The sequence below is a fragment of the Carcharodon carcharias genome, chromosome 10 (genome assembly GCF_017639515.1).
Source record: "Carcharodon carcharias isolate sCarCar2 chromosome 10, sCarCar2.pri, whole genome shotgun sequence".
Classification (NCBI taxonomy): domain Eukaryota; kingdom Metazoa; phylum Chordata; class Chondrichthyes; order Lamniformes; family Lamnidae; genus Carcharodon; species Carcharodon carcharias.
Genome location: NC_054476.1, coordinates 136,501,656 through 136,515,155, shown reverse-complemented (window position 1 = coordinate 136,515,155; position 13,500 = coordinate 136,501,656). Strand labels below are relative to the sequence as shown.

At 44.4% G+C, this 13,500-nt stretch overlaps 1 protein-coding gene across 1 annotated transcript in view; it reads left to right on the top strand.

Moving 5' to 3' along the window:
• rasa4 (RAS p21 protein activator 4) overlaps positions 1-13,500 on the top strand; it is a 338,871-nt gene that overhangs the window by 277,886 nt on the left and 47,485 nt on the right. Inside the window, exon 8 of the mRNA XM_041198466.1 lies at positions 6,302-6,393. Within this exon, the coding sequence (XP_041054400.1) occupies positions 6,302-6,393 (92 nt within the window). The remainder of the gene's footprint in view (positions 1-6,301; positions 6,394-13,500) is intronic.

Sequence of the window (13,500 nt, the reverse complement as noted above, 5' to 3'; positions counted from 1 at the left end):
AAGGCACTAGTCCTGTTGATTCTTCAAACTTCAGCTTATTTACATTTCAGGAGGTCAACCAAAGAAGAACAATATTTCTTTTGTTGTGATCCCTGTGGAGACCACCAAACTAAAAGAACCAAATTTACCGAACGACACCAACACAAAAAAAAATGAACATGATTTCACTTTCTATAACTTTTACTTTAACAATCAAGCCAAAATCAACATAAGCTAAACATGAATTAACAGGCAAATTGCAGTCAGTATGAATTATAAATTACACAGTTACTGACAGATGCAACGAAAGATTGACGTCATAGTTTTGCTAGGCAGCCCTTAGCACACATTTATTGCCAATTCCAGCCACATAGTCCTTCAAAACTCTGCAATTCCTCAGGCCAAATTCCAGCTTTTCTTTGGGGCTTTAGCCACCAAGTCCAAGCTGACAGCAGCATTTCTCTGCCGAGTTCCACGGTTAAGGTTTTCACCAAAAGGTACGCTTTTCCAGATCCCTTTCCGTTCTGCTCCCGGATCTAGCTTTCTTCCTCTTCTTTTCCAGCTGTGCCATGGCCACCTTCTCCAGGAGACTGGTCACATTGCACTCCAGGTCACATGGTCACACCCTTTTGACTAGCATGGACTATTAGAAATCATGAAATATTTCTATTGCTTTTTATTGATGGCTCGTCAGGCTGCACATAGGCCGTGAGGTTTAGGGACGGTGCAAATGCTTTGCTGGCCACACTGCATGCCGAATGTTGTCATTTTTGTCACTGTCGTTCTGTGGCGGTTGGTCCACTATGGCCTTAGATCACAGAAATCACTTACTACTACTCTTAGAAAATATTTTTCAATATATTTTTCATATTAAAAAGCCTTTCCAATTTCTTTTGGATTGCAACAGAAATTGATATTTATATAGCACACGAATTGTAATGAAATGTCCCATGGTGCTTCACAGGAGCATTATAAAACAAAACATGGCACTGAGTCACATAAGGACTCAGGGAAACTAAATGCTCCCGCACAAGCCAAACCAAATCAGACTCAGCTGCACTCCTCCCTAAAACGCTGTTACCCTTTAGCAGCATCTCATGCCCATGAGCATAACTTATTCTGCCTTCCTATCCATTCTAAGCACCTCTTGGAAACTTGACCAAAACAAACCTGGCGGCTTTCCCCTGGGTCAAACATATGAAGCTCCTTCATGCTTTATCTGCCTGTATTCCTATAGTGAAGAAGTACCTTAAGTACGTATGGAACAGTATTCGGCCTATCAAGAATGTTCCTTCCACAAACCCATTGTAATTACCTTATAATGGGTCTTATCACCTGAGGAAAAATGTTATGGGTAAATCCCCAAAATAAAGAAAATTTCCAGGATATCCAGCCATTTTCAGATTTCCCTCCTTCCAAATTGTATTGCCTATGCAGGAATTGCCTCCGACCTTCCCTGGGTCCCAATGTCCTAGTGGGCCTTCACATTCCATTGAGCATTTGACCTTTTTGATCTGTATCAGCATAAGAAAGCTACAAATTATGGGGCAGCACAAGGAACCAATAAGGATGGAAGGAATATAAGATTAAGCCTTACCCCTGAACCACATACAATGAGAGTGCACCCCCCCCCCTCCCCCCCAAGTATTAGACCTGTAGAAACCCTGAAGAGAGGAAAAAAGAAGACAAAAAATAGAATGAGGTAACAAAATTAATGGAAAGAGAGAGAAATAAATGAAAGAGAAATTGAAAGGAAATGATCTTTGTTCTTTCAAGGGACTGGACACCTTAAGCAGAGCCTAATTGGATAGGAGTATGGGCCACAGAATTGGTCCTCTAACTGTAGGAGTCCAATTTGTAACTCACAGACCTGCGGATCGAGATTCTCGCTGTGCCAGAAGATGTCCTTTAATTTGGGAATAGAATCTTTGTTTTCAGCTCCTTTAAACCATGAGAGTATAAATTTTAAAAAACTTGCATTTTTAAAGCACCTTTCACAGCCTCGGGACATGCCAGAGCACTTAATAGCCAATTAAGTATTTTTGAAGTTTAGTTACTGTTTTAATGTAGGGAGCTATTATCCAGAGAGCACCTGAGTTGAGATTTACAGCAATAGTTGCTATGCACAAATACAAAGATTGGTAAAAAGAAACCCACAAACTGCAGAAATCTCAAACAAAATGATAGGAATACATGGCGGACTCATCAGTATCTGAAGATGGTAAATAGATTAATGGTTTAAATGTGACTTTCATCAGCATTTAACTTATTCAGATAATTGAATGCAAGCATTCACTCATAAACTTAGCATCTGGTGACTCATAAGGGTGTGATTGGCAGAATTTATAACATGATCATTAATGGTTTTTATAATGAAACACAAAATTGTTACAGTGCAGAAGGAGGCCATTCAGTCCATCATGCCTGCACTGGCTCTCTGAATGCGCATTTCATCTAGTGCGTAATAGGAATAGTTCTAACTACAGGCTGTACTGTAATGAGAGAATCAGACAAAGTTCATTAATATTAAGATAACTCAAAGGATGATTAGATCACAGGAATCACTTACTGCTTTCCAAGAAAATATTTTTCAATATATTTGTCATATAAAAAGCTTTTCCAATTTGTTTTGGATTACAACAACAGTTTATATTTATATAACATACTTAATGTAATAAAATGTCCCGAGGTGCTTCACAGGAGCATTATAAAACAAAATATGGCACTGAGCCACAGAAGGAGATATAAGGTCTGACGACCAGAAGCTTGGTCAAAATGGTAGGTTTTAACGAGTGACTGAAAGGAGAAGAGCGAGGTGGAGAGGTGTAGAGAAGGTATTCTAGAGCTTAGGGTCTTGACAACTGAAGGGATGATCACCTATGGCGAAGCAATTAAAATCAGGGATGCTCAAGAGGCCAGAATTAGATGAGTGCAGATATCGTGGAGGGTTGTGCAGCTGGAACAGATTACATAGATAGGGAGGGAAAAGGCCATGGAGGCATTGAAAACAAGGATGAGAATTTTAAAATGAAGGTATTGCTTGACCAGAAGCCAGTGTAGATCAGTTGACCATGGGTGTTAGGTGAACAGGGCTTCCTGTGAGTTAAGACATGGATGGCGGAGTTTTAGATGGCCTCAAGTTTACGGATGGTAGAATGTGGAAAACCAGCCAGGAATGCTTCAGTCTTCCCGATATTTAACTAAAGGAAGTTTCTGCTCATCCAGCAGTGAATGTCAGATAAGCAGTCTGATAATTTAGAAACAGTGGAGGAGTTGAAAGAGGTGGTAGTTGGGTAGAGCTGGTGTCATCAGCATACATGTGAAAACTAACACTCTACTTTCGAATGTTGCTGAGGGGCAGCTTGTAGATGAGAAGTAGTAGGGGGCCAAGAATAGATCTTTGAGTGATACCAGAGGTACAGTGCAGGAGGAGGAAGAGAAGCCATTGTAAGCGATGCTCTGGATACGATTAGATAGGTAAGAATAGAATCAGGTGAGAGCAGTCTTATCCAGCTATAGAAACAAAAAACTGCGGATGCTGGAAATCCAAAACAAAAACAGAATTACCTGGAAAAACTCAGCAGGTCTGGCAGCATCGGCGGAGAAGAAAAGAGTTGACGTTTCAAAGAAGAGTCATGAGGACTTGAAACATCAACTCTTTTCTTCTCCACCGATGCTGCCAGACCTGCTGAGTTTTTCCAGGTAATTCTGTTTTTGTTTATCCAGCTACTTGATGGTAGAGGCATTGGAGGAGGATGGTGTGGTCATCATGTCAAAGACTGCATAAAGATTGAGATGGATGAGAAGGGAAAGTTTACCGTTGTCATTGTCACATAGAATGTCATTTGTGACTTTGATAAGAGCTATTATGGTACTTTAGTGGAGGAGGAAACCTGATAAGAGGAATTCAAAATGGATTGAAACAGTACAATGGGTGGAAATTGTTTTTTGATCCTGCCTGAATCTGTGAGGTAAAATGAGAGAGAAAATAGCCATGTTTGTATTGTATAGCTTTAATCATGCAAGACCGGAATCTCTGCTCTACAGTGACAGCAGTTAAAGATGCATGTTTCCTTTTTCATTCTTGGGTTGTGACTGTTACTGGCAAAACCAGCATTTATCAACTCCTGAATTTCCCTTACCACACAATGGAGTGACAGGACAGCCCAGAGTCAATTACTTTGATGTGGGACAGGAATCATGCATAGACCAAACCAGTTAAAGTTTCCTTTCCTAAAAGACATAAGTGAAGCATTGAAGAATTGTTCAACAATTTCCAGTTCCCTGGCCCCAACCGCTTCCTCTTCACCATGGATGTCCAATCCCTCTACACCTCCATCCCCCACCAGGATAGTCTGAGGGCCCTTAGCTCCTTCCTCGAACAGAGGCCCGAACAATCCCCATCCACCACTACTCTCCTCCGTCTGGCTGAACTTGTTCTCACGCTGAACAATTTCTCCTTCAACTCCTCTCACTTCCTCCAAATAAAAGGTGTGGCTATGGGTACCCGCATAGGCCCCAGCTATGCCTGTCTCTTTATGGGGTATGTGGAACATTCCTTGTTCCAGTCCTACTCCGGCCCCCTTCCACAACTCTTTCTCCGGTACATCGATGATTACTTTGGTGCTGCTTCATGCTCTCGTCGGGACTTGGAAAAATTTATTAATTTTGCTTCCAATCTCCACCCCTCCATCATTTTCACGTGGTCCATCTCTGACACTTCCCTTCCCTTCCTTGACCTCTCTGTCTCAATCTCTGGTGATAGACTGTCCACCAATATCCATTACAAACCCACCGACTCCCACAGCTATCTCGACTACAGCTCCTCACACCCTGCTTCCTGTAAGGACTCCATCCCTTTCTCTCAGTTCCTTCGCCTCCGTCTCATCTGTTCCGATGATGCCACCTTCAAAAACAGTTGCTCTGACATGTCCTCCTTCTTCCTTAACCGAGGTTTTCCACCCACGGTCGTTGACAGGGCCCTCAACCGTGTCTGGCCCATCTCCCGCGCATCCGCCCTCACGCCTTCTCCTCCCTCCCAGAAACATGATAGGGTCCCCCTAGTCCTCACTTATCACCCTACCAGCCTCCGCATTCAAAGGATCATCCTCCGCCATTTCTGCCAACTCCAGCATGATGCCACCACCAAACACATCTTCCCTTCACCCCCCCTATCGGCATTCCATAGGGATCGCTCCCTCCGGGACACCCTGGTCCACTCCTCCATCACCCCCTACTCCTCAACCCCCACCTATGGCACCACCCCATGCCCACGCAAAAGATGCAACACCTGCCCCTTCACTTCCTCTCTCCTCACCGTCCAAGGACCCAAACACTCCTTTCAAGTGAAGCAGCATTTCACTTGCATTTCCCCCAACTTAGTCTACTGCATTCGTTGCTGCCAATGTGGTCTCCTCTACATTGGAGAGACCAAACGTAAACTGGTCGACCGCTTTGCAGAACACCTGCGGTCTGTCCGCAAGAATGACCCAAACCTCCCTGTCGCTTGCCATTTTACCACTCCACCCTGCTCTCTTGCCCATATGTCTGTCCTTGGCTTGCTGCATTGTTCCAGTGAAGCCCAGCGCAAACTGGAGGAACAACACCTCATCTTCCGACTAGGCACTTTACAGCCTTCCGGACTGAATATTGAATTCAACAACTTTAGGTCGTGAGCTCCCTCCCCCATCCCCACCCCCTTTCTGTTTCCCCCTTCCTTTTTTTTTTCCAATAAATTATATAGATTTTCCTTTTCCCACCTATTTCCATTATTTTTAAAAAATTTTTTAAATCTTTTATGCTCTCCCCACCCCCACTAGAGCTATACCTTGAGTGCCCTACCATCCATTCTTAATTAGCACATTCGTTTAGATAATATCACCAACTTTAACTTTAACACCTATGTGTTCTTTTGTTCTATTGTTGTTGACATCTTTTGATGATCTGCTTCTATCACTGCTTGTTTGTCCCTACAACCACACCCCCACTCCACTTCTCTCTCTCTCTCTCTCTCTCTCTCCGCCCCCCACACACACACCTTAAACCAGCTTATATTTCAACTCTTTTTTGGACTCGAACTCAAGTTCTGTCGAAGGGTCATGAGGACTCGAAACGTCAACTCTTTTCTTCTCCGCCGATGCTGCCAGACCTGCTGAGTTTTTCCAGGTAATTCTGTTTTTGTTTTTGTTTTGGATTTCCAGCATCCGCAGTTTTTTTGTTTTTATAAGCCTTCCTAGCTGTTCTAAATGGAAGAGCTGTAGCTTAAGGATCACTGTTGACTGCGACTAGGTTTTCATCATTTGTTGTTTCTTCTGCTCTCAAGGTGGCATTCAACATTAACAAGCTCCTGACGATTCAACAGAAAGAAGGCTGGTTCATGCTGCTCCCTGATAAGGCACGAAGGAGTGAGACTGAGTGAGTCTTTTAACACCCTCTTACCTTCCTTACTGCAGAATAGGAAGAAAGAAAGAACTTGCATTTGTTTAACACCTTTTGTAATCTCAGACATCCCAAAGCACTTTACAACCAATGAAGTACTTTTGATATGTAGTCACCATTGTGATTCAAGACGCACAGTAACCAATTTGCACACAGCAGGCTCCTTCAAACAGCAATGTGACATTGGCCAGATAAACTGTTTCCACTGATATTGGTTGAGGGAAAAACATTGGCCAGGACACCATGGAGAACTATTCTGCTCTTCTTTAAATAATGTCATGGGATCTTTTCCATCCCCCTGAAATGTTTAGTGTCTCAGCTGAAAGGCAGCACCTCTGATAGTGCAGCACTTCCTTAGTGCAGCACTGGAATGTTAGCCCAGATTTTGGGCTCAAGTTTCAGGAGCAGGCCTTGAACCCATAGCCTTTCACCTCAGAGGCAAAAGTTCTACCGTTGAGGTAGGACTCTTGCTGTACAAGCACACTGGTACGACATGAGAAACCATGCAAATCTGAGAATTACTCAGATATGCTTCAGTGCAATAGTATATACCCAGGTGCATCACACAATGGCTGTCACAGGTACACTTGCATGCACTTCAATGATTTACCAACACTGTCAAAGTGATGCTGACAGAGCAGATTTAAGACCAAATCCAAGAGCCTGCAGCAAACCACAAGTCAATGGGATAGCTGCCAGAATTGGACCATTGTGAATAGTGAAACTGAGCTAGGAAGAAAATAGAATGATTGCCAGAATGTAGTGGAGCTTCTCTTTACTTTTATCCAGTGAGTCACACCAAAAATGAATATTTTTGTTCTCAAGTCTTTTGAGACTTGGGCGTAGATTTTAATTATCGTGGGTCCGACCAGTGGATTGAATGGGCTGGCCACCCATTAGCACCAGCAGGAGGCCCAGCCCGTATCCAGGGCCTCATTAGCCTACATGGTTCTTGTTAGAGCTGGGTCAGTTCAATATCGGGAGACCTAGGGACCTGGGGGCCGAACCAGCCAGAGAAAAGTAGGATGGGGTGGGGGGAGTTTGGGGGTGGGGGTGGGGGGGAGGGTGGAGGTAGTGGGGGGGCGGGGGGGGGGGTGACCCAGGGCAGCTGATGTCCACATTATCCTTACAGATTCTACTAGAACATTTCCCTTCCTCCTGGCCACACAAAGACACTTTTAGCAGTTGCCTTCTGCCATACTGCCAGGCTTCATTGCATGTGGTGACCACGGCATTCACTCTGCTCCAAGGCAGCTAAAGAGGCCTATCTGCACCACAGGGCCCCAAGCCACATCCATTCTTCTGATTTCTAGAGAATATAAGCCCAATTTACTCAGTCTTTCATAACACGACAACATCCTCATCCCAGGGACCAATCCAATGAACCTTTATTGTACTGCCTCCAATGCGAGCATACCCTTTCTTAAATGTGGAGACCAGAAGTGCACACAGCGCTCCAGATGTGCTGTCACTAAAATCCTGTACAATTAGAGCAGGGTGCATTGAGACAGTTAGGTTTGTCTAAATCACAGCTAATATTATCTCCTGGAACTTGCTTGATTATCAGGTGAAACCCGATGACAGGTTATTATTACAGGAATGTGAGGAGGGCCCCAGTAATAGATTCTCATAGAGATTCTAATACCACAATGTGGCATGTGCGAATACCTCGGTTCATAAAAACAGTAATAAGCCATTCAGCCCCTTGAGTCTGTTCTGCTTTGCAATTAAATGATGGTTGATCTGTAGCTCAACTCTATTCACCTGCTTTGCTACCATATTCCTTAGCTAACAAAAATCTATCAAACCTTCTCATCATCTTTAACATCTCAATTAAATCACCCCTTAATCTTCTATATCCAAGGGAATACCAGCCAAGTCCATACAACCTGCCCTCATAATTTAACCCTTGTAGCCCCGGCATCGTTCTGTTAGTATCTGACTCCACCCCCTCCAAGGGTAATATATTCTTCCTGAGGCGCAGTGCCCAGGGCAGCATTCAGCACCCCAGATGCAGCATCACCAAAGCTTTATACAGCAGTGGAACTTGCTCAAACAAGAGGTTTTCAATAACAGAATGTGTTACATGATTTAAAGCTCGTTGGTGAGTGTATATCAGAGTCAAATCAGCTCCTTGGTTTTTAAATGTGTGTGAGTTTTTTGTATATTCTCAATTTTAAGATTGTTGCACATATGCTGTGCATTTTAATGTAATTTAAAATGATAACAGGGAAATGGAAGGTTATAGAAGATAACGAGAGAAAGGAGTTGTAGAATTTCGGACTGTAACGGTGCGATTACGTCTGTTAAATGACTGCTTCACGAGAAACAAAGGGGTTTATTTTTACTCTGACCAAATCAAATCCAGCCTTTGGATAGCAGTGACGTGCTGGAGACTTTGAGTATCAGCCATTGCCTCACAATGTTGTTGCGTGGGTCATAGATGATGCATTCTATACAATGCTTCAGTGACAGTCATCAAGTGGTGAGTCATCTCACTTCAGCTATTGAGCCATCTACCCAAATTGCACTATAAAACAAGCTTCAAAGTGTGGCTCTGATGGACCCATCTCTGGGATTTGCCCGCATTTCAAAAGAAAGTGCAAATTTAATCTCTTAGTCATACCTGCACGGTGTCATTTTGAAAGGCTTTTTAATGCTTAAATTTAATATGACATTTTCCCTTTAATTGCCTCCTATGATTTCAGTCATCTTCCAACCCTCTCTCCTCCCCCGCCACTTCGACTTTTGCCCTGAATTAGACACCAGTCACCAGACAGGAAGACAAGTAAGCCTTTTGAACTGTGTAGTAGGAATGATGCAAGGCAGCAGCCTGGCTGTGCTTCCCCATAGGAGGGTATACATGATCTCTACTTCTGCTCAAATTTGTGCTCATTAAGGTGAGTGACTGCACTCAGAAGTAGAAGATTTCTACCATCCAGCCCCCATGTCAAAATTGGGTGCAGATGTTGAATGCAAACCCCTACTCTGCTCCAATTTTTAAAAATAAATCATATCAAAAGACCACTTGGTCGCACAGCTTATTACTGTCTCAGTCCAAGCATGGACTGATGACCTGAATTCCACAGGTGAGGTAGGAGTGACATCAAGGCAACATTTGACCAAGTGTGGCACCAAGGAGCTCTAGTGAAGCTGAAGTCAATGGGAATCAGGAGAAAAGTTGTCTACTAGCTGGAGCACAAAGAGAGATGGGTGTGATTTTGGATGTCAATCATCTCAACCCAAGGAACTCCTCAGGGCAGTGTTCTAGGCAAAACTAACTCCAAACTGCTTTATCAACAAAGTTTCCTCTATCATATATTCAGAATATGGGACTTCTTTCTGATGATTATACAGTGTATGGCTCTTTTCACAGCTCCTCAGATAATGATCTATGGGCTGAATGGCGACCTCCTGTTCTGTTAACGACTCTGTGAGCTGGATTGTCATGGAGACGGGGAGACTCTGTGGAGGGGTGAAAATAGCGACCGGGACCCGATTCCAGGATTCCCAACCCCATTCCCAGGGTTTCCGATTTTCAGGAGCGCCTTTTAAGGGTTCAGGTTGGGTTGGGAGTCCGCACCCTGCACTCCTGATCTGGCCCATTCCATTACAGGAGTAGACATGTCCTGGCCCTCCACAATTTTCATGGAATCAGGCCAGCTTTTCATAGAGTCGTGGTTTGCAGCCCCTGAGGGGTGTCATGAACCATAGGCTGCATGAGGGAACTTTTGAAAGGTAAGTTCAGAAGGTCCTTCTCATGCCCCCCCCATGTCAAGGTATGCCCTGCACTCATCACCATGACCCTCATGCCCATTACGCCAAGCTATGGCACGTCCATACCCATTCACCCACTATAAACTGTAGAGAAGCAATGAACACTATAATGACAATAAGATGTATAAAAAAAATCTTGAAAAAAAATTAGCCATTCATTGATAACTTTCCACTTTCTTGAAAAGAACTCCCTTTTATTGCAGGCCAAAAAAAGTGTCAATCATCCAGAACTTTAAAATGTCAATACCTGAAACTGCAATCGCTTGAAACCGCTTTGTGTAAACAAACATTGTAAAATTGACAGAAGTGATCAGAGAGCTGGGGCTGTCAATCAAGCAATGTTTTCCCGGGGATCAGGTGTTTCAGCACTCTAATGGATTTCTGGGCTGTCACTTGGCTGACCTGACTGCAGCCTGCACCTGCTACCCACCCCCCCGAACCCCCGCAATGAAAATCCCATCCTTCCTGGCACTTTCCCCCGAGGAAATTTTCTGGACTCCCATTTTCCCCTTTGAGGTTGAAGATCCGGCCCTTTGACTCTCTGAAACAAGAAATTTCCACATGCAACAGGACCTGGACAACATCCAGGCTTTGGCTGATAAAGAGCAAGTAACATTCACACTACACATGTGCCAGATAACAACCACCTCCAACAACAATACCCCTAACCATTACCCCTGACATTGAAATGGAATTTTCCCACAACTCCATCATCATCCTGAGGGTCACCAGAAACTCAACTGGACTAGGCACAAAAATGCTGTGGTTACTGGAGGGATGGTGGGTATTCTGGGGTAAGTGGCTCACCTCGTGGCTCCTGAAAGCTTCTCCATGGGAACAAGTCTGATGTCATGGAATGCTTTGCAATTTTCCGAATGGGTGAAGCTATAAAAACAAATGAGAAGCTCATCACCATCCAGAGCTAAACAGTCTGCCTGATCAGCAGCCCATCCACTGTCTTAAACGTGTGCACTCTCCACTAGTGGTGCACTGTGGCTGCAAGTCATCAAAGCTTCTTTGACTGCACTTTCCAACCATGTGACCTCTACCACCAAGCAGGACAAAGGCAGTAGACGCTTGGGAAAACCATCAGCTGCAAGTTCCACTCCAAGCCACACACCATCCTGACTGGGGACGATATCACTGTTCCCGTCGCTGTCATTGGTCAAAATCCCAGAACTCCCTTCCTGACAGCACCATGGGTGTACCTGCACCACATGCACTGCAGCAATTCAAGGACAGCTAGGGATGGGTAATAAATGCTGGCCTTGCCAACATTGACCCAATCCAAAAAAAATCAGTTAATCTACACGAGCCATCTTAGGCAAATGAGTGAGGTGCCAGTTGGTGGCAAAATTAGGGGCAGTTTTGAGAGTGATGCCCTTTTGCACTGAACTGACAGACACTGACTCTCACCAAACCTCTATAGTCAATACAGAGGAGACTTCCATGCTCTCATTCTGGCTTGAATTTGAACCTAGATATTAAAGGTTTGTGCACTTCCTGTAGCATCAAGGTTCCACCCAGTCCGACACAACGCTTTACAGACACTGGGAGGTCGGCACTCCACATGGAGTGATCTTGGGACCAGTAATATTCCTGGTTGGGGGAGGGTGCGTTTCCCAGGCCAGCGGATATCCTAAGGCAAAATTTATCAGGCCCCGCACCACCAGGGGTTCATAAAATTACCCAGGTGGCCTTCGTACCAAGCTCCCACCCTCCCCCGATCAGTCCGCAATTTTATGAGCAAGTGACCTGCCCACCCTTGCCCCAGTTAAGGCCCTTCAGGGGCCAAGTAATGGCTACTTAAGGGCAGCTTCTGCCCTGGCCTCAAATTTGAGGCTAGCGGGAAGAATTCAAGGATGGGGTGGATGCCCGGCTGGTCATTCAGCTCGAGCCTCAGCCAGGAAGGTGGGGCCCCTCCCTCACTAGTCCCCTTTCCAAATCAGGCATCATCCCCCCACCTCACAACCTGCCCCCCACCATAACCCGGGCTTCCTCTCCCCTCCTGCTGTGAGACCACAGACTTAGCTGGTCCAGTGGGCTTCAGCACTTAGACTGATGGGACAAGGGTAGTCTCAGCAGCGGCCATTGCTCCCAGTGGTGCTGCTGGAACTGCAGAGCTGCTGATCAGTCAGTTGGCTGGCAGCTCTCTGAGGCAAGACTTCCACCCTAGTACGGTCTCACCTCCAGCCAATAAATAAATGACTGAGGAACAGCCAAGTTCTCAGGCGGATGTAAAAGATCCCAAGACACTATTTTGAAAAAGAGCAGGGGAATTCTCCCTGGTGTTCTAGCCAAAATATATCCCTCAACCAACATCATTAAAATGGGTTATCTGATTGTTATTGCTGTTATTGGGACCCTTGCTGCTGCATTTCCCCACTACAATGTTGACTACACTTGAAAAATACTTAATTGGTTGTAAATCCCTTTCGGACTTTGAGGTCATAAAAGGCTTTGCATTCTTATCTTTTTTAAATAAAATTACTCCTGACGTCTGCATAACTGTTTTACTGTAATAATAATAATGCAGAAGTTGCCATTGATTTTCATAGATCAACACAAAGCATTCATAAGATGTTATTCCGCCATCCTCAAAAAATCTTTTTGAAGCCTATCCATTGACCTCTAGGTCTTCAGTCATCTCTCTTAACTCTCCATCGCAGCTTGATGATGGGCTGTTTTCACCTCTTGAGAATAACTTTGAAAGGTTTAATAACATTTATTATGTTGAAAGACACCTAACAAGTGAAAGTTGTTGTTGCCATTTTAATGGAGGCACTTCCATTAAAGTACTAAACAACGGAAAGCCACGAGAGTGTCTTAAACATTTCTTCTCTATATTAGCAACAGGTACTACTAGACAATGCTGCCTGTTCTGTAATGATGTGGTGGTGGTGTGTTAAAGTTCACTTAGGGAGCCAAGCTGCTGTGGCAACATGCACTTTTACATGCATATTGTATCCAGAGCTAGAGGCGCCAATCACATCACATTTCCATCACATGGCTCTCCTGCTCTTACTTCCTGACATTGGCATGTTTTGGAAGCATTTGCAAGTTGATACTCAACTTGTTTAGCTGGGTTATAAACACAGGCCAGAAACTGAACTGGACTATCCATACACCATCCAGGACAAAGCAGCCTGCTTGATTGGCACCACATCCTCAAACATTCACTCCCTCCAACACTGACGCACAGTAGCAGCAGTGTGTACCATCTACAAGATACACTGCAGGAATTCACCAAGGCTCCTCAGACAGCATCTTTCAAACCCATGACCATTACCACCTAGAAGGACAAGG